The sequence below is a fragment of the Terrapene carolina genome, unplaced genomic scaffold (genome assembly GCF_002925995.2).
Source record: "Terrapene carolina triunguis isolate 2854851 unplaced genomic scaffold, T_m_triunguis-2.0 Scaffold402, whole genome shotgun sequence".
NCBI lineage: Eukaryota > Metazoa > Chordata > Testudines > Emydidae > Terrapene > Terrapene triunguis.
Window position 1 is genome coordinate 3,180,940 of NW_020664753.1, and position 21,082 is coordinate 3,202,021.

A 21,082-nucleotide genomic window follows, 5' to 3' on the forward strand; every position below is an offset into this window, starting at 1 on the left:
TTTGTTTACCTGCCGCGTCCGCAGGTTCGGACGATCGCGGCTCCCACTGGCCGCAGTTCGCCGCTCCCGGCCAATAGGGGCAGCGGGAAGCAGTGGCCAGCACATCCTTGGGCCACAATTTCAGTATCACAATTTGATGCTTCCCTGATGCCATGCATCAACAAACTCCTTGCACCCCTTGAAAAGGCTAAATACATAACCATACTTGACTTAATTAAACGTTACTGGCAGATACCCCTAGCTTCCAATTCCAAAGAAAAGACAGCATGTGCCCCCCATCTTGGACTTTTTCAATTTATGACTATGCCTTTTGGGCTGCACTGGTGCCTGACCACATTCCAGAGGCTTAGGTACCAGGTCCTACCCCAGCACAGCCAGTTTGCAGCAGCCTATTTGGATGATGTAGATATTTTTAGTACAATTTGGATTCTGTGTTGCAGTCACTGAAAAAGGCAAGGCTCAGTGCTAATCCAAAAAAAAAAAAAAAGTTTGGGATGCAGGAAACCTGCTCTCTCAGGGTTGAAAAGAGCTGGAGCTAGAACAGACCCTTGCAGAAAAATTCCACTCAGACTGTGCAACCAGCAAGTCAGTCCTCCAGAGGCTTTGAAGGGCCAGGAGGAAATACTGACAAATTGGGAGCCAGCAGGCCTGTTAAGAAGGTTTGCCTGCTCTGCTCAGGGGAAGAGATGTACTAGGACAGAGGAGGAACTCCACAGGACTAACCCAGAACCTGGGCCCAGGTTAAGGCCTTGTCCTAAGCACGTGACTAAGTGTTTAAATTTTGAAGATTTCTTTCCTCCCTGTGATGGGGTGTATCAACCCCACACTGGCCCAGTTAATGTTAACCACATTCTGTGGGTTGAAGAGGCCACACCCCCTCGCCCCTGCTGGGCATGCTCAGACTGGAGACAAGGTATAAAAGGGAGAAGCTCATCTCAGTCTGGGCTGACTGAGGAGGAGAGTGGGCATGTGTTTACAGGCTCCTGCCAGGAAGCTGCAGGAGCACCCAGTTGCAGAGGCCGACTGTGCTGAGTCCCCTGCAGACACCCAGTTGACTGCTGAGGATGACACAGAAGAGTTTGTTGTCACCAGGAGATTACCAATGATGAAAGTGAGGGTAGGAAGCGACCCACGGAATGGAACTGTTGCAAAGAGCGACCGAGCCTGAACATAGGAAAATCAGTTCTTCAGGGCCCTGGGTTGGGACTTGATAGAATACGGTGGGCCCGGGTTCCCCCAATCCACAATTCACCCACCACAGGGTGTGGTCACCATTCCAAGGAGCACGCTCTACTGCTCAAGGGCAGCCACATAGACTCTGGCCACTGGGCCATGCTGCCTTGAAGGCAAAGGCAGCTGCATATACTCTGGCCATTTGAGCCGTAACCCTGGTTTTTCATCTTTCGCAGTCTGATGCCTGTGGAGAGGCGCATCAACCCTGCAACACCTCCTCTGTGTTGAAAGGGGAAGACAGCTGAGTCCTGATTTGCTGTTTCTGCTACTTGATTGGTTAGTGACTGATGTCAAGCTTACGGCACACGCTACCCTGACCGAAAAGAGGTGGCCAAACTTTGCAGACTGAGAGGAACAGCTGCAGTACCATGTGTGGCCTGAAGGGGGCACTGCAGAATAACCCTGTCAGCTACACCGTTCTTGGCCTCTCTGGCACATTTCCCAGGCTCTGATTTCTGATTTTGCTTCCTCTTCATGGAAGTGGAGCCCCTGGTCCAGTGCTGTGCGATACTGCGTAGCTTAAACACACCCTCTCCCAGAATTGCACTGAAGGTATGAGCCTTCTGGGTGACAGTTTAACTCTCTTCAGAGGCACGTGGTAGTGGTGAAGCATGTCACACATGGAGGCTTTACTCAGAAGTCTCACACGACTGGCTTACTCCTGTGAGGAGTAGACAGACAGTACAGGTGATTTAAAAAACACCCTAAATGCAGTGCTCCTCTCTAGTTCACCCATCCCTTTGGAGTCCTTGGTAGGCTCATCCGGGGTTAAGTAGCTCAGCAGGTTCCCTGCCTCATCAGTCTGAAACTGCTGCGACTGGGGAGTTGTTTCCATCACCCCTCCCCTCCCCCAAGCAGGCTGGTGCAGGTTTCTGAAACCAGGGCAAGCAAAGGAACATAAGAACGGCCGTGCTGGGTCAGACCAATGGTCCATCTAGCCCAGTATCCTGTCTGCCGACACTTAGGGTGACCAGATGACACAACTGAAATATCGGGACTCGGGGGGGGGGGAGGAAAAAAAACCGTGGCGGAGAAAGAAAAAAAAAAGCGGGAGTGTGCCCCCCCGCATGCCTCATCTCCACCTCCCCCCATGCAATCCCGTCAGAGTGGCGGCCCCGGAGTTGGGGGAGCAGGGGCTTTCACAGTCAGGGTCCGAGGCAAGGCTTTCGCAGCCCCGCTCACATCTGACCTGTCCCTCCGCACAGGTTCAAGCTCCAGCCATGCACTGGGGAATGGAGCGCAGCGGCAGTGGAGGCTCTGCGCGATTTTACAGCGCACGCTGCGCGGGGCCCGAGAGCCTGCGTGCACCGAGCTGGCTTATGCCCGCTCGGGTCCCGGCTGCTTCCGCCCCAGGGCCAGGGCGCACATGGCGGAGGTGAAGCCCCGAGGAACCGGAGTCCCCATGCGGGCAGCTGCTGCACCCCCACCCCCACCCATGGGCGCGTAGGGAGCCGGTTCCCCAGGCCGGACCTGGGGCTGCCCCCCTGCAGGTACCGCCCCGCCCTCCTGCCTGTGCTCGGGCCGGGGCCAGGCCGGACTCAGCCCGCCGTCCCCAGGCCTCCTCCCTCCAGCGCTTGCCTGGGTGGGTGGAGGAATGCGGCGTGCTTGTGGAAGAGGCGGGGATTTGGGGAGCTATCCAATGGGGGAAGGAGGGGGCGGAGTCGGGGCGCGAGGCGGAGCGGAGGGCAAAAATTGCTTGTTTGTCCAGTGTCCCGACCAAACATTGGTCGGGACGCGGGACAAACAAGCAAATATCGGGACAGTCCTGATAAAATCGGGACGTCTGGTCACCCTAGCTGACAGTGGCCAGTGCCAGATACTTCAGAGGGAGCGAACAGAACAGGCCAATTATTGAGTGACCCATCCCCTGTCATTCATTCGCAGCATCTGGCAGTCAGAGGTTAGGGACACCTAGTGCATGGGGTTGCGTCCCTGACCATCTTGGCTAATAGCCATTGATGGGCTTATCCTCCAGGAATGTATCTAATTCTTTTTTTGAACCCAATTATACTTTTGGCCTTCACAAAATTCCCTGGCAACAAGTTCCACAGATTGACTGTCCATTGTGTGAAGAAATTCTTCCTTTTGTTTGTTTGAAACTTGCTGCTTATTAATTAAATTGGCATAGGTGCTGGAACTATAGGTGCGGGGGGTGCTACTGCACCCCCTGGATTGAAGTGGTTTCCCTTATCTGCAGGGTTTACAGTTTGGTTCAATGGCTCTCAGCACCCCCACTATAAAAATTGTTCCAGCACCCCTGTTCATTGGGTGAGCACTGGTCCTTGTGTCATGTGAAGGGGAAAATAAGACTTCCTTCTTCACTTTCTCCACACCAGTCACGATTTCATAGACATCTGTCATATCTGCTCTTAGTCTTCTCTTTTCTAAATTGAACAGTTCCACTCTTTTTAATCTCCTCTGACATGAAAGCTGTTCCATACCTATATCATTTTTGTTGCCTTTCTCTACATTTTCCAATTCTAATATATCTTTTTTTAGATGGGGCGACCAGAACTGCATGCAGTTTTCAAAGTGTCAGTATACCATGGATATATGTAGCGTCATTATGATATTTACTGTCTTATTATCTAGCCATATCTTAATGGTTCTTAACATTATTAGATTTTTTTTGACTGCCACAGAATACCAAGCAGATGTTTTCAGAGAACTATCCACAATGACTCCAAGATCTTTCTTCAGTGGAAAAAGGTAATTTAGACCCCCATCATTTTGTATATATAGTTGGGATTATATTTTCCAATGTGCATTGCTTTGCAATTATCAACATTGAATTTCATCTTCCACTTTGTTACCCAGTTTTGTGAAATCCCTTTGTAAGTCTTCACAGTCTGCTGTGGCGTTAACTGTCTTGAGCAATTTTGTATCATCTGAAATTTTGCCATCTCTCTGTTTACCCCTTTTTCAAGATTTTTTATGAGTATGTTGAACAGCACTGGTCCCAGGACAGATCCATGGGGGGCTCTGCTATTTACCTCTCTGCACCATGAAAACTGACCATTTAATCCTACACTTTGTTGTCTATCTTTTAACCAATTACTGATCCACGAGAGAACCTTCCTTCTTATCCCATAACAGCTTGCTTTGCTTAAGAGCCTTTGGTGAGAGACTTTATCAAAGGCTTTCTGAAAGTACCAGTACACTATATCCACTAGATCACTCTTGTCCACAAGTTTTGTTGACCCCGTATAAGAATTCTAATAGATTGGTGAGGCATGATTTTCCTTTACAAAAGCCATGTTGACTCTTCCCCAGTATATTGTGTTCATCTATGTGCCTGATCATTCTGTTTTTTACTACAGTTTCAACCAGTTTGCCTGGTGCTGAAGTTAGGCTTACTGGCCTGTAATTGCCAAGATTGCCTCTGGAGCCTTTTTAAAAAATTGGTGTTACATTAGCTGTCCTCCAGTCATCTGGTACAGAGGCTGATTTAAGTGATAGGTTATATACCATAATTAGCAGTTCTGCAATTTCATATTTGAGCTCCTTCAAAACTCTTGGGTGAATACCATATGGGCCTGATGACTTACTACTGTTTATCTATCAATTTGTTCCCAAACCTCCTCTAATGACACCTCAATCTGGGACAGTTCCTCAAAATTGTCACCTAAAAGGAATGGCTCAGGTGCGGAAATCTGCCTCACATCCTCTGCAGTGAAGAACAATGCAAAGAATTCCTTTAGCTTCTCCACAACGGCCTTGTCTTCCTTGAGTGCTTCTTTAGCACCTTGCGCATCCAGGAGGGACGTAATCTGTGCTGTAGCTGAGGTGTCCCTGCAGTTCCCAGCACAGCAGTGTCAGTGACCTAAAGATACAGGGTCTGTTCCTGTTGTCATGTCTTCAAAGGGAGAATCAGCACTGATGAAGCGTGAGGTGCCCATTTTACTGCAGCAGCTCTTCATAGGAGTGACATGGCCTGCAGAGATTGATGTGACCTCAAGAAGGAAATGTCCATCACTGCAGACCAGAGCAGCTCAGGGAGAGTCAGGTTGTAGCCCCTATGGAAATCTCTTCATTGGCAATTGCGATGTCCCAAGTGAGATGAGATGCTTGTTTTATGTGCACGTCAGGCAGTCACTTTATTACAAGAAATGTTGAGCCATTAAGCCAGTTGAGATTGTGGAAAAGGATGATCTTGTGCCTAAAGCATTGTTCTGAGATCTGCCACTAATTGACCAAGAATCTGTTAAACTTTGTAAAGCCCTGTTTATCACAGCACCTACTAGATGCCTAGGGCAATAGTGTGCTCTCATTGCATGTTATAAGTCTAGAATCACCCCACCAAAGTTAGTGGAGTTATTCTGGATTTTCATGAGTGTAAATGAGAGCAGAATTTAGCCCCTGGCCCATAAAATAGCTCCATCCCCATCCCCATCTGTCCTTGGTTCCCTATCTCCATTAAAGGACAAGGCCACCTATACAAGCTAACCAGTTCAGGGGAGTGAGTCCAGAGCAGGTAGTCTGTGCAGGAGAAATACTAGTAAAGCAATTGCACTAAAAAAGACTTGGTGTGTGTGTGTGAGAGAGAGAGTAGCAAAATGGATAAGATTTTGCAATTCAACTGCAGAGAAATGAAGCCAATGTAATTTTGGGCTGTGTGCACAGAGACCTTATAAGTTAGCAAAGCAGTAGGGGGAATTCAAGAAGGCTCTGTGAGATCACAATTAGGTCATTGCCCACCAGCAGAGGCATTTTGGTGCCAGAAAGGTATCACCTAACTGACAGGAATTCAGAGGGGGTAAAAACTAAACAAGGAAGAGGCCTGTAGACATTGACAGAAGAGGAGAGATTAAAATCACTACATAAGTACAGCTCAGCTGTGAAAGCCATGACAAGTAACTGAGGGGTTTACAGAGCAAGGAGGCAGAGCAGCTCCTGAGACTTCAGGGTGTAACTAGGAGCCATGAGAAAAGATACACCCCAGTAAAACCTAGACATTTTGGCTGAATCTCACATAACAATTCTGAAAAGCAAGTTCTACAGATGGCGGAAGTGATGGAAGCCCCTTCCTTTGGGACAGTATAAGCTGCACAGAGAAGGCCCTTGTCACCATTGCCATCCCAGTTATATCACGGGCACTTCAGGCTGAGAGCCTGCAGGTGAATGGCCAGGGAGGGAAGCAGGACTCTTGGTCACCAGGGCTCAGACCATCTAGGCCTTTATAGGCCAAAACCAGCCCCTTGAATTCTGTGTACCCCATTTTACCCTTCCCAACCTTGGTTGGGGCTCTCTTGTGCCCCTGCATTTCCCCAGACCATTGTCTCCATTCTGCCTCCCATACCAGGGTCTCTGTGTGCACCCCTACTGCCCCCTTCTACCCAGGCCTTCCCCTTCCCCTTCCCTCCACCATTCTTACTTTTTTTTCCCTTTCTCCTTCTTTGTTCCTTTCTTTTCTTTTAGGGTGTCAGCATCTGAAATCTGCACTGGAAGGATCATCAGAGCTGAGATGAGGGGTGCTGGTTGGAAGGTGCTAATGGCTGCCATCCACTGGTACGTTGCCCTGTGAACAGTGACAGAGGTGGCTGAAGCTGTTGGCTTTGCAAACCAGATGCCCAAGGGCTTTGTGTGTCCCCAGTGTAGCCCTTTCCTTTTTTCCAGTTTTCACCCAAACCAGTAGATTTCTGCTCATTGAGGCCTGGAACATTCCCTGAAACGTTGGAATCTCTCGGCTGTAGCGGTCCGGTCAAGAGCTATCATGTTAGAGACAGACAGACACATACAGAAATGCCATTGAGATGAGTGTCAGCCTTGCTTCACTTGGCAGATTACGTTAGGCTGGTCTTGAGTAACAAAGGCGTGGGTCAGTGTAACAAGGTCCCTGCATGTGAACCAGGCACACTTACCTCACAAAGTGCACATGAAAGGACTTGTATCTGACTGCTCTGCTACCCAAACATTGAGCAACAGCCCATAGTCTATCTGTAAACTGCACTCTGGAGTCAGTCCACCTGCTTTGGATCTCAGACGCAGTGGTGAGGGGCAGGTGCTGCCACGATGGACAGTCTAAACACCCAGCAGGGACAGAAGGGATAAATTTCACCCATTACATATTACCTGGGAATTGAAGGGGCCCTTCTTGAGGGAGACCACAAAAAGATAGTGATAGTGGAAACATGGTCGTTTCCCCACCCTGAGGAATGAATGCCCCACTGGGGCTTCTGGTCCAGCCTGCTGGTGGACTCTGCCTTCCTTAGCTACTGTTTGCCCTGTGGCAGTGCTAGGCTGAATTCTCCCCATGCTGGGCTGCTGCTCCTCAGCTGCAGGGAGTGCTGGGGAGCTTCTGAGAGCAAGCCCTTCTCTCAGTCCTCACACCTATGGCTCTAGTTGGCCAGTGGCACTAGTGGGGGGCACAAAGGGGGGCAGCTCAGAGGGGGCCTGACAGAGACGGGGGGAGCACCAGCCCACCTCCCCAGTTCTAAAATAGGGATAAGAACACCTCCTTTCTCCCACTCTTTCTATGTTTGGCCTGTTTAGACTGTGAGCTCTTTGAGGCAGGGACTGCCTCCCACTTCGTGAGTATGTACAGCCCCTAGCGCAACTGTGCCCTGTCTTACTTGGGGCCTCTACAGGCTACTGTGATACAAATTATTAATAACAATAAGAAGGGCCCTCAAAAGCCATGATCACCCATATACAGTCCCCAGCATCTCACCTCCTGTTCTGAAAACCTTATGTGGGTATGAATATCTATTCAATATCTCAGATTAGGTCATGCACTAGATCTCTCCAAGATCGTTGAAATAAACCTCATTTACAGTTTCCTAGGGCAGTGATACTCAATAGATGGCCAGCCAAGGCTTCCTGTGGGGCCTGCCAGCCAGTGCTTAATTTGTGCCTGGGCTTGGCAGTTCATATGCACAGCTGTTTGCCCGCGCCCCCCCCCCCCAGGTATTAACACATACTCTGGGTTCATTAATAAGTAAAAAGTGATTTTATTAAATACAAAAAGTAGGATTTAAGTGGTTCCAAGTAATAACAGAGAGAATGAAGTAAATTACCAAACAAAATAAAACAAAACACACAAGTCTAAACCTAATACAGTAAGAAAACTGAATACAGATAAATCTCACCATTCTATCACAGACTGGACAGCTTCCAGTCTGGGCCCACTCCTTCCCCCGGTACAGTCCTTGTTCCAGCTCAGGTGGTAGCTAGGGGATTTCTCATGATTGCAGCCCCCTTTGTTCTGTTCCACCCCCTTATATATCTTTTGCACAAGGTGGGAATCCATTTCCCCCCTCTCTGCATTCCCACCGCTCCTTCTAAATGGAAAAGCACCAGGTTAGAGTTGGATTCCAGTTCTGGTGACATGATCACATGTCACTGTAAGACTCCAAGCCCTCATTCTTCCCAGGAAGGCCTGCAAGCAAACAGAGCCATCCACAGTCAATTGTCCTGGTTGATGGGAGCCATCAAGATTTCAAATCACCATTAATGGTCCACACTTTGCATAACTACAATAGGACCTCAGAGTTATAGTTCATATTACTAGTTTCAGATACAAGAGTGATACATTTATACAAATAGGGTGACCACACTCAGTAGATTATAAGCTTTGTAATACCACCTTACAAGAGACCTTTTGCATGAAGCATATTCCAGTTACATTATATTCACACTCATTAGCATATTTTCATAAAAACATATAGAGTGCAGCATCACAGGAGGCTCCGGGAGGTGGCCCTAGTGCTGCAGGAGGCAGAGCAGGCACACAGAGCAGTCGGAGTAGGGCCCTGCCAGGCAGGGAGGCAGCTATGCACTCCAGCAGGGGGCCGCTGACCCACTGACGCTGCCATGGTGCTTGCAATCCCAGCTGCCGCAACCCCCAGCAGCAACTATGCTTGGCGGGTGGGCACTGCCTGGCCTGTCCCCCGTGGGGAACCCGCACCGGGAGGAGATGAGAACTGGGCCCAATCCTGAACCCTCTTGCGCAAGGGGTGGGATGCTCTTCCAGCTGGGCACGTACCCTGATCCAATTTGAAAGTGGCACAATCCTGGCTCAAGTGGTGGGGACAGCAGCCCCTTTGTACGGGAGCAATGGATTATGTGGTGTAGAAAATTACCCCCAGCCCCCTGGCATTGAGAGAGCGATGGGGGGTGACTGGCGGGGGGGGAGCAGTGCTCTCTCCTGTGTCCCATGCTCCATTTGGAAACCAAAGCAAAGGTGATAATTTATGATTTATAAATTTTGTTAAAAGATAGAAATACTAATACTCATGTTGCAATCATTGGCATTGGCAGCTGAATTTTTTATTTTTTTTCATTTTCTGAGTCTTCTGCGCAAATGGCCCATCTCTTGTCATAAAATTCTCAAATCAGCCCACGGGTAGATCTAATTGAGTATCACTGTCCTAAGTTATGTCTACCCTAAAAGTGCTACGGCTCTGCAGCTATGGCACTCTAGAGCTGCAGTGTAGATGTTTCCTACATTCATGGAGGGGGTTGCTCTATCAGTGTTACATGCGTCTGACGAAGTGGGTATTCACCCATGAAAGCTTATGCTCCAATACATCTGTTAGTCTATAAGGTGCCACAGGACTCTTTGTTGCTTCTATCAGTGTTGTTAATCCAACTGTCCGAGAGGTGGTAGCTAGGTTAATGGAAAAATTCTCCCCTCAGCTTAGCTGCATCTACACTGGAGGTTAGGGTTATCTTACTACGGTGCTCAGAGAGAAATTTTTCATAGCCCTGAGCGACGTAATAAAGACGATCTAATTTTTAAGTGTAGACCAGATGTAGCAGACTGTGGCTAGGATGTGGCAAAAGAGTGCTACAGTGAAGAAAATATAAGTCTTAGAGAAATGGAGGCAGAGTTAAGGTTGTTTGGTGATATTAAACATTAGCTACAGAGTGGGAGACTGTATCCTGGAAAGCAGTTATCGTTAAAAGGATTTAGGAGTCACAGTGGCCAAACCACTCAACACAAGCTCCCAGTGGGACACTGTGGCATAAAGGTCTTGTGTGGTCCTCCAGTGTATAAACAGGGGAGCAGTGAATAGGAATAGGGGTATGATTTTGCCTCTGTGTAAGGCATTGGGATACTGTGTACTTGTCTGGTAGCCACATTTTTAAAAGGATGTTGAAAAATTGGAGAAAAGAGTCACAAAAATGATTCAACAGCTGAAGAAAATGCCTTATAGCGGGCTCCTTGAAAAGCTCATTCTGTTTAGCTCCTCAAAATGAAGACTGAGAGGTGACTTGATTATATGGAATAAACACCTTCAAGGGGAGAAAATAGCGGCTACTAAAAGGCTGTTTATTATAGAGGGGAAAGGCAGAACAAGACCCAGTGACAGGGAGCTGAAGCCAGACAAACTCAAATTAGAACGAGGCATGTTTTTAATACTGAGGGTGATTAACCACTGAACAGACTACCAAGTGGTGAATTGTCCATCTCTTGAGGTCTTCACATTGAGATGTGGTGCCTTTCTGGAAGATCTGGTTTTTGGTTATACCCAGGACGTCAGAATAGAGGATCTAGATTCTTCTGCCTGAAAATCTATGACTCAATGTTAGCTCTGCATTTCAAAACTTTGAAACCACTGGTTTTCTTTTAAGCTCCACTCTGACCTGAGGAGTTGGTCCCTTCACATCCTGTTTCAATAACTTCTCGTGGACCCTGATCCAAATCCCACTGAAGTAAACGGGAATATTTCCATTGACTTCCAGGTCACGTCAAGTCTTGCATCTCAGCGTCTTAATGTTTCAGATTGAAACCAAGAATTGTACAGGTTCAAAATAAGGGGGAGGGGAGGGTCACAACATTTTTTAAAGGTTAACCCAGGGGTCGGCAACCTTTCAGAAGTGGTGTGCCGAGTCTTCATTTATTCACTCTAATTTCAGGTTTTGCGTGCCAGTAATACATTTTAATGTTTTTAGAAGGTCTCTTTCTATAAGTCTATAATATATAACTAAACTATTGTTGTATGTAAAGTAAATAAGGTTTTTAAAATATTTAAGAAGCTTCATTTAAAATTAAATTAAAATGCAGAGCCCCTCGGACTGGTGGCCAGGACCCAGGCAGTGTGAGTGCCACTGAAAATCAGCTCACATGCCGCCTTTGGCACGCGTGCCATTGGTTGCCTACCCCTGGGTTAACCAGACTTTGTGAAATCTCCAAAAAGGTTCAGGATTCGGTTTGAATTTTAATCAAAAATTCAGGTTGGTGTTTTTCTTAAGTGTCTGCTGCTCATCGATCTATATACTAAATCCTGGAGAGCAACATGAAAAGGAATCATCATTGTATGTGTATAATGTTCCAGCTGGCACCAAGCCAATGAGAAACATTTAACCCGATGGGTGCAGAGAGAGGATGATTTCACGATAGTTTGGGCAGTTGACAGGGATTCAGTTTATGATTAATTTTCCTGTTCTGTCAGTGAGTACACAAGGACAAACAGATTATACACCAATAAAGGTTCAAAGGAATTCATTCCTAGAGTGACCGCTCCAGTCACCATTGCTAGTTCAGAGCTTATCTTGTTAACTCAGAGGAACTGAGAGCTCCTATTGGCTAATTGCTTGCACCCCCTTTTGCTGTGTAGAATATAAAAACTGAGGAGTCTGAAATACAAAGTAAATCCCTGTTAGAACCCAGAATAATTGCTGCACTCTGCAATGGAACCTCTTGGAGCAACAACTGTTTTCCTGGTGATTTGTGTCTCTTGCCTTCTTTTCCTTTCGGCATGGAGAAAGATGTCTGGAAGTGGGAAGCTGCCTCCTGGCCCTATTGCTTTTCCCATCATAGGGAACACTCTGCAGCTGAATACAAAGAATTTACCCCAACATATAGATGAGGTAAGGGTGTTTTCATGGTATCAGTTTCTGGGTTGTAGGTGGACATTAAGCAGAGCTGGTGGCAATTTCACATCAGCTCAAATTTCTGACTTCTTATTTCACAGAACAATCAATTTTGGATGCAAGATGTAAATGGTTGGTGATAATATACTGCTTGTATTAGAGGGGGTCTTATTCACAGCTAATCCAGAATGCCCCCCGCAGCTGCACTGCAGTGAGTACGAGTTATCACAGGGTGCGGAAAGTGGTCTAGTAGGTTACGTAAGGAACTGGCAGTCGGGTGCCTTGGGTATGTTCTTACCTCTGCTACAGACTCCAGGTGTGCTCTTGGCCATGTCACTTAACCCCTCTGTTCCTTAATTTTCCCATCTGTAAAATTGCTCTAATGATATTTGCCTACATCACAAAATGATAGTAAGGCAGAAACTGCAACTCAGCTTTGAAGAAATGACGTTGTAGTGCTGCATGTTCTGGCATTTTAGCAAGCTCTGCAAACACAACCTGGGATTGGAGAGACAGGTTTGATTCTTTCCTTCTGGCAAATCATCACAAATAATGAGGATTGTACAGGAAAAATTCTGCCCCCAGTTACAGCTGTTCACTTTCATTCTCTTCTCATCATGCCCTGAGATACAGATGTGTTTGTCTGTTGATTTTTTTACAGGTGTAATCAATTGGAAATTGGATAATAATTCTGTTGGTGATATAAAAGGGGAAACAGAATATCACTTCTATCTGTCTTTGGGTCTGCAGGGCTGACAGAAGTAAAATGAAGGGAAACTCTCTCTTGCTATTGTCAAATCAGCTGCCATGACTGAATAAATGCAGGCAGCATTTCTGTGGAGTTAAAAGTGTCATTTTTACATAGCACTCAAGATCAACATTAAAGGCCCCATATTAATGCAGTCTTCTCTTATAATGAGATAATTGTATAACACAGACAGAATTATCTTGGGAGCACTCACACACACATCTATAAGGAAAAATGTTTAAAATATGAGGATAACAAAATGAAGCACTGAAAAGTCAGGAAGTCCCAGATCCTCCAAGATACGTAGACACGTAATAACTCATTGAAATCCATGGAGTTGGGCTCCTAAATACCTTGGAGAATCTGGGCCAAAATGGCCAACTCTGGATGATGATCAGTAGTAAAACTTGCCTAGTATTAGCTCAGTGGCATGAAAGCAATTCATCAGTTTATAATTTGATCTTCTCGAATTCTTATCCTAAATAAGTGGATCTAAGTTTAAAATGTATTGGTCTTTGTGCTAAACTTTTACAGCTCAGTGAAAAGTACGGCTCGATTTTCACAATATACTTAGGCTCAGAACGGGTTGTGGTGCTGTATGGATATGAGATTATGAAGGAAGCTCTGATCGGTCTCGGGGAGGAGTTCAGTGGAAGAGGAAGTATGCCATTATTTGAAAAAATGGCCCAGGAACCAGGTACATTTCAAATAACTTCAGCATATAGAGCTGATGTTCTCTGTATGGGAAGAACACAATTGAGAAGTGAAAAGGGGAAACAGCTGGAATTTCAATAATGCAGTAGTAAAAATTGGATAAATAGTCTTGGTGCAGGAAAGAGCTCATTCCCCATTGCACCACTGGTTCACTGACCTGAATGGTTCCTAGCATCTCACTACAGGTTTATGAGAGGTAGACCAATCTACTTTACAGCCAGACCAATCTACTTTACAAGGCACAGAATATAGCCAGGAGAGGAGGGCTGGATTGGCAAAAAGGGTCCGAACAAACCACGAATTCCTATCCTCTTCCTCCCCTGTCCTCACTAACTAGGTAGATTCCATGAGTGGAGAAGGATTTTTTTTATCCTTTCATAATAAAAAGTGAGGGAGTAATAAATATGGAAATGCCAAGATGTCCTTTTCAGGAAGTCCTTTATCTCCTTTATTCATTATTTGAAGTATAGTTATATTACTGTCACAGTCACTGTGAAAACAACCTTCAGTGTAGTTACTTGATTACACAGAAAAAAACTATGTGAAAGGAACATTATTAAGGTTGTAAAGTCAAGCACTCAGAAGTTAGGAAATGCTAGAATTAAGATTTCAGAGTGGTAGCTGTGTTAGTCTGTATCAGCAAAAACAACGAGGAGTCCTTGTGGCACCTTAGAGACTAACAAATTTATTTGGGCTAGAACCCACTTCATCAGATGCATGGAGTGGAAAATACAGGAGCAGGTATAAATACATGAAAGATGTGAGTTGCCTTACCAATTGTGAGGTCAGTCTAACGAGACAATTCAATTGACAGCAGGATACCAAGAGAGGAAAAATAACTTTTGAAGTGGTAAGAGAGTGGCCCATTTCAGATATGTCTGTGTAGCTGCACAGACATCTGAGTTAATGAAGTTACTGATAGCAGTAGTAGGTCTTCATCTCACATGTGGACAGGCACAAGGTGCTGTGAGGCCCTGATGCATGTCTCGGGAAGACAGAACCTTTGGAGATTTTAGCTGCTAAACTCTATTGTTTGAAATGTGATTTTTTTCAAAGGCTTGTAATTTGGGCACATTGTGGGAAACCACTGAAAATGAAGTGGCCTATAATGCCAACTAACACCTTTGTAGTGGTGGGATAATGGAGGGTTAGTAGTCAGCAGGGTGTCTTATAAATTGTTGCAGTGGGCCATAAAAACAGTGTCCCTGTTAAGTGTGAAACTCTTTTGCAGTCTGTCCCACCTTGGTTTTAGCTTAACTGCTGTAGACCCTGAGGAAGAGCTCGGTGCAGCTCGAAAGCTTGTCCCGTCCACCAACACAAGTTGATCCAATAAAAGATATTACCTCATCTACCCTGTCTATAACATGTCCGGGGTCCAACATGGCGACAGCAATGCTGAGAACAGTAATTACAATGTAGCTGTAATGTCATCTCCATAGTAGAAAACAGGCACAATATCAGTTAAGTTGAAGTTGAACCTTTGACTCACCAATGTTTGGGTATTTGTCAAATAGGCACACTGAATCTGGCCCTCCCTCCTTTCATTTCTGTTCTCTTCCCTTTTCCAGGTATTGTTTTCAGTAACGGGGAGCGGTGGAAGAAGCTCCGTCGATTTGCCCTTACTAATCTGAGAAATTTTGGGATGGGGAAGAAAAGCATTGAGGATCGTATCAAGGAGGAAACCCGTTTTCTGGTGGAAAGACTCAGAAACACACACGGTGGGGATTGTTTCATGTCCGTTGGAAACTGAGGAGTCAAAGACTCTTGTCTTTCTATTTTTCATGACGTTTAGTTCAAACATCTTATAACTCAAGCCATTAATTGCACGTATAACAACCTGTGTTAATGTAATGGGAAAGGATGTGTGAAATGTTCCAGAGATGACCATTTCTGGCTGTTTCTTTCTCACATTTTCTCCCCTGTGATCTGTGATCAATGAGCAAATGGAAGTTATTTGTCTATAGTGTATAGAGACTAACACAGTGAGCCATATTAGAGCGGGTTAGTTCCAGTGTGTTGGGTTAACAAGACACCCAGGCCTACAGTTTGCTTCTTCTCATTTTTTTCTCAGCTAGACGCTGATACACATTTGGCACCTCCCTTCTATAGTGATGGGCTCCAGAGGAATGTTTGAAATCACTGTGTACATTTACAGTGTTTCATAAATGACACTCATTCTCTCTTATAAAAAGAACAGGAGTACTTGTGGCACCTCAGAGACTAACACATTTATTTGAGCATAAGCTTTCGTGGGCTACAGCCCACTTCTTCGGATGCATAGAGTGGAACATATATTGAGGAGATATATATACACATACAGAGAGCATGAAAAGGTGGGAGTTGTCTTACCAACTCTGAGAGGCCAATTAAGTAAGAGAAAAAATCTTTTGAAGTGATAATCAAGATAGCCCAGTACAGACAGTTTGATAAGAAGTGTGAGAATACTTACAAGGGGAGATAGATTCAATGTTTGTAATGGCTCAGCCACTTCAAAAGTGGCAGAGCAGACAGAGTTAAACTGATTGCCAAGAAAAAAAAGTGGCAACTGTTTAATTTAGCGTGTGAGAGGTATAAGGGGGGATTGACTCATAGACTTTAAGGTCAGAAGGGACCACTATGATCATCTAGTCTGACCTCCCGCATGATGCGGGCCACAAAAGCTGACCCACCCACTCCTGGAATAATTCTCTCCCTTGACTCAGCTGTTGAAGTCCCCAAATCATGATTTAAAGACTTCAAGTCGCAGAGAATCCTCCAGCAAGTGACCCCTGCCCCATGCTGTGGAGGAAGGCGAAAAACCTCCAGGGCCTCTGCCAATCTACCCTGGAGGAAAATTCCTTCCCAACCCCAAATATGGCGATCAGCTGAACCCCGAGCATGCGGGCAAGATTCTCCAGCCAGACCCTCCGGAAAAAAGTTCTTTGTAGTAACTTTTAATATCCCATCATTGACCATTGTTACTAATTACCAGCGATTGGGGCAGCCCTAACCCACCCTCCCCAGGGAATATTGCTGTCAGCCCCACCTTGCCCTGTGGTTGGAGATCCACAATGTCTCCGTGCTGCCAGTGACTCTGATGCTGAGGGTCAAGACACTGAATTAAAACTGACTCTTTTTAGTTTTGTTTTGCTCCAGGGCGGCCCTTTGACCCCACCCTCTTCCTCACCCACGCCGTCTCCAATGTCATCTGCTCCATCGTCTTTGGGGACCGGTTTGACTATGAAGATAAGAAATTTGTGACTTTAATAAATATCCTAGAGGAAAATGGAAAGCTCCAGCGCTCCCCCTGGACAGCGGTATGTTCAGGGTTTATTCCATTCTTCTCCTTTATACTGGGGGTGGGGTGGGGGGGGGAACAGAGATTTTTTTCTTTAACTATTAATTTTCATTAAACAATTGTTATTTCAGATTCCCATAATGGTCTCCTTCTCCTTGTTAGGCTTCTGCTGCTACCAAACTGATCCTCCAGCCTCTTTCTATGAGTTGTTTAAATTCCCTCACAAAACACTTCGTTAGCTCAGAATTAAGTTTGCTTGAGGACATTCTCTTTAAACACAATTGGTAAAAATCAAGGAAATCACCAATAAAAACACTGATCTCAACAGCAACATCAAAACATGCCCTAGCAGTTTTGCAATGTGATAGGTGAATGTGATCACATTCCTCATCTCCAAAGCAAACTTCCTTTCAGTTCCAGTTCACAGCCAGAGCCAGCCACCACATACACACCCCTTTCCTGAAAACCTCACCAATTGCACAATGAAGGGTTAAACTCTCTGCTGGCATATCTCAGTCAAAATAAATGGAGTTACACCACGAGAGAGAATTCAACCCTTTAACTGTCACCTCAGGAGTTCAAGTGCATTTTCCTTTTAAAGTCTACAATGGTTTATTGCTGCTTAAGAAAATCTGTGATCAGAGCTAAGGTTGGGCACTTGAGTGGTTTTTTTTTTTCAGGAAAAGGATGTATATAGTGGGGATGGTTTTATGTTGGAAGAAATGAAGCATGTCTTAGCTGATATAACTGAATGTCTGTGATGGGGTCCCTGGGGTGCAACCTGGAACTGTGGTACTGCCGAACCTCTGTCCCTCCAACCTGGGCTCCCTCTCACCTGTGATGCCGTGAGAAGCTGCAAACCTCTGGCAGGTGCTGCACTTACACAGCCATCCACAGGCAGGGACACATCCAGCTGAGTTACATGAATGCTTCTCCCAGCCATTCATGAACTAACAATAGCAAGGGTCCAGCCAATTCCCACCAGCTGCCCAGCCTTTCTCCCTGCCCTGGTCAGAAGCCTGACCAATATATGTTTATAACCCAGTCCGCCCCTCCTTCACTGTGCAGAGGACATGCACCAGTTTTTGTTTCTGAGCAGATTTCCCAAGCACTTCAACCAAAACACTCTGTTTTAGGTAAAATATAAAACAGATTTATTAACTACAGAAAGATGGATTTTAAGCGATTATAAATGGTAGGCATAAAGGATAGAGATGGTTACCAAAAATATAAAAATAAGCGCACAATCTACGTTCTAGAAACTAAACAGGAGTTGAATCAAGCAGGGTCTCACCCTGATAGATAGTCTAAGCAGGTTACAGATCTTCAGTACACAGGCTGGAATTCTCCTCCAGCCCAGGGCCACCTCCCCAGTTCAAAGTCTTTGTCCTCCAGATCTGTTTCCAGATGTTGAGTTGTGAGAGGAAAGAGGCCAAAATATGTGGCCACTGTTCCCGCTTTTATATCCTTAGTCCCTGTGCCTAGAAGACACTTGTTTCAGCATGTCATGGAGAGCTTCCTGGAGTCCCTTGGTTGAGAATCCCACTGGAGTGGTCTTATGCAATGGGGTCACAGGGTCCGGTAGTCCCCATTGTGTGGTGCGTGCGCAACTGTGCTTGAAGTGTAAATCCCTTGATTACAAATCCCCTGCTTATTAGTGGTCATTGAGTACACTCTGTCCTCAAGTACCCTCCTGTGAGTCGTTTGCTTTCTTTGTACGCCACTAGCAAATTTACAGTATATTTCAGTAACAACCATACAGCAAAATCTCATAACTTGATCCACACTAATGATATACACATTTGGACAGAACAATGTGTTTCAGCAGATCATGACTTTTCATATATCTTGCAGGGTATGCTTTGCATGAAACATATCATAATTATATGAGAGTGGTGAATATGAGGTTCCAGGGTGTTGCTTAGGGGTACAGAGTGCCACAATGTCACTGCAATGTTTGTGAGGAATTTATGTATGTTGGGTAGTCTGACTTAGTAGAGTTTGCAACATTCTGTTGAATCCATTTTGATAAGAAGGTGCCACAGAAGGATTGTATTGTACTGCTGTAGTGAGTCATTTGAGTGAACACTATGATTATCTGTTGTGTCCAGATAAATCCAGCTGTGTTTTTCTTTCATCCTTTACAGCTGTACAATTTTTTTCCGACTCTCATGGATTACTTACCTGGGCCTCACCACAGGCTATTTAAAAATGCTTTGGAGTTCAGAAGATTTGTTCTGGAGAGAGTGAATATGCACAAAGAGTCTCTGGATCCCAACTGTCCTCGAGACTTTATTGATGCTTTCCTCATCAAAATGGAAGAGGTATGTGAGGGAAGTAGCTCTTCCTCTTTACTGTGGAGTGGGTTATATGTATCATCAGGATTAATTTGTTAAGCAATAACAGAGTACATGGCTTTGGAGAAGACCTGAAGGAGACACATGGTCTCTGCCCAAGGAACATACATTATAATGGTCAAACTCTACTCTCTTCCTTCATGTAAAGAAAAAAATCACCTTATTGCACAGAAAAGGTCCAATGCACCGCAGAAAACTCAAGTGCAACTGGCCATTTGTGTGGGATTTTTATAATGATCAGAGGTGGGTCATCTGTTGGGTAGAAGAATATACATCTGAATATTTGAATATATCCTACAGTTTTACTGTCAAGAATCAAAGATCTTCACCAAATCTTTTTGCAGGAGCGAAAGAATGGCCAGTCAGACTTTACTGTGGGAAGTTTGGTACGAAGCACAGTAGAGTTATTTGTCGCTGGAACGGGGACAACCAGCATCACCATGAAATTTGGACTCCTGATTCTTCTGAAATACCCAGAAATAGAAGGTAACACCATTACAACCGGCATTACTTGTCCCCGTATTGATAGTCTGAGCAAAGGGTCCAAAGGCTGAATGGGCCGATCTGATTGAATTCCTCTCTCAAATCCAGATCAGTGTTGAGGCTCCCAAGCAGGGGGAAGGAATTAATGCCGCGGGAGCCTCTGTTGTCACTGACTGCACTGAGTAACAGATACCTTCACGCTCCAGGCACGTGAAATGGCAAAGTCATTGTGTCTTCAGATTTAGTCAGTTTGTCGGTGTCAGGATTGTGTAAGGTTCTAAATCAAAGCTCTGCCAGTGCTAGAGACTATGCACAGAGCAGACAGGTGCAGGGCGATTCCCACCTCATGAGCTTCCTCCATCTGCACAACCATGATTGACTTTGGTAGGGAAAGCTTTAGGACCAATCTCTTGCTGAGCAGTTGGTTATATGCATTTGTGGTAACATCCCATTATGTCTAGTTTGTATCATAACTGGGCATGAGTAAAATCACTGTGTTGGAATTATAGTATTGCATTTTGTCATAGCTGCCATGGTCAGTAGCTTCTGTAACACCAAACTGACCAGTTTTGTTATAATCCCAATTTGCAGACAGTGTGACAGAATGGTGGGCAAATCTCTGTGAATCCTGTTCTTTATCATTATTGTTAAACCTCATTAATCTGATGACAGAGAAAGTTCACAAAGAGATTGACCGTGTGATTGGCCGAAGCCGAAGCCCCTGCATGGCAGATCGAAGCCAGATGCCCTACACAGATGCTGTGATACATGAAATCCAGAGATACATCAATCTTGTCCCATTAAATTTGCCACATGCCGTGACTAGAGATGTTCATCTCAAACAGTACCTTATTCCCAAGGTCAGTTCTCAATGTGTCTGTGAAGTGTCGAGTTCTTTTACCTTTTTCTATTTTTAATGTTGAGTTATTCACTATAGAAATGCTTCAACTAGATTGCGAGTAGTGGCTGTTTCTGCTGATTTATCAGTAATGTACCAGTTATTATTGAATCTTTTCAAGCCTCTGCATGAAGCAGAACAGCAGTTTGCAATCTGCAGGCTGGGCTTTCATTCCAGGACAGGGTTTCAGATCGTAGATGTGGAATAGGGAATAACTTTAGCAATGGTACTCAGCTAAGATTTTGATATCAAACTAGTGTGTGCAAAAATTTTTCTATTTTGACGCCAAAGGGATTTTGTTTCTGGGGAAATTTCTTGGCACAGTTAGTTCAAAAACAAAACAACATAGCAAATGCGAATGAGCAATGACTGAATAAGTTCAAAAAGTATTGGAGTCCTCCTCATCTTTGCTTAGTTCTGAACTGAATGCAAGTCAATCAGTACAAATACGAAACAAAACAAAAACTACACTTCAAGATTAAGGCATTTTTAACAGTGAGTCAAGCTCATACAGTTAAGTCTTGGTTTTTGTATATTAAATGTTGAAAAATAGA

General features: G+C 45.1%; 1 protein-coding gene across 2 annotated transcripts in view; it reads left to right on the forward strand.

The window, feature by feature from the left end:
- Positions 1-21,082, forward strand: part of LOC112118854 (cytochrome P450 2H1-like) — a 71,796-nt gene that overhangs the window by 40,626 nt on the left and 10,088 nt on the right. Inside the window, exons 1-7 of one of the 2 annotated variants that reach the window (XM_024217324.3) lie at positions 11,714-12,048; positions 13,334-13,496; positions 15,082-15,231; positions 16,649-16,809; positions 18,938-19,114; positions 19,492-19,633; positions 20,303-20,490. In XM_024217324.3, coding sequence (XP_024073092.1) covers positions 11,869-12,048; positions 13,334-13,496; positions 15,082-15,231; positions 16,649-16,809; positions 18,938-19,114; positions 19,492-19,633; positions 20,303-20,490 — 1,161 coding nt within the window. In that variant the 5' untranslated portion in view covers positions 11,714-11,868. Of the gene's footprint in view, positions 1-11,713; positions 12,049-13,333; positions 13,497-15,081; positions 15,232-16,648; positions 16,810-18,937; positions 19,115-19,491; positions 19,634-20,302; positions 20,491-21,082 lie in introns of those variants that run through there. The other variant, XM_026658162.2, reaches the window with a different exon arrangement.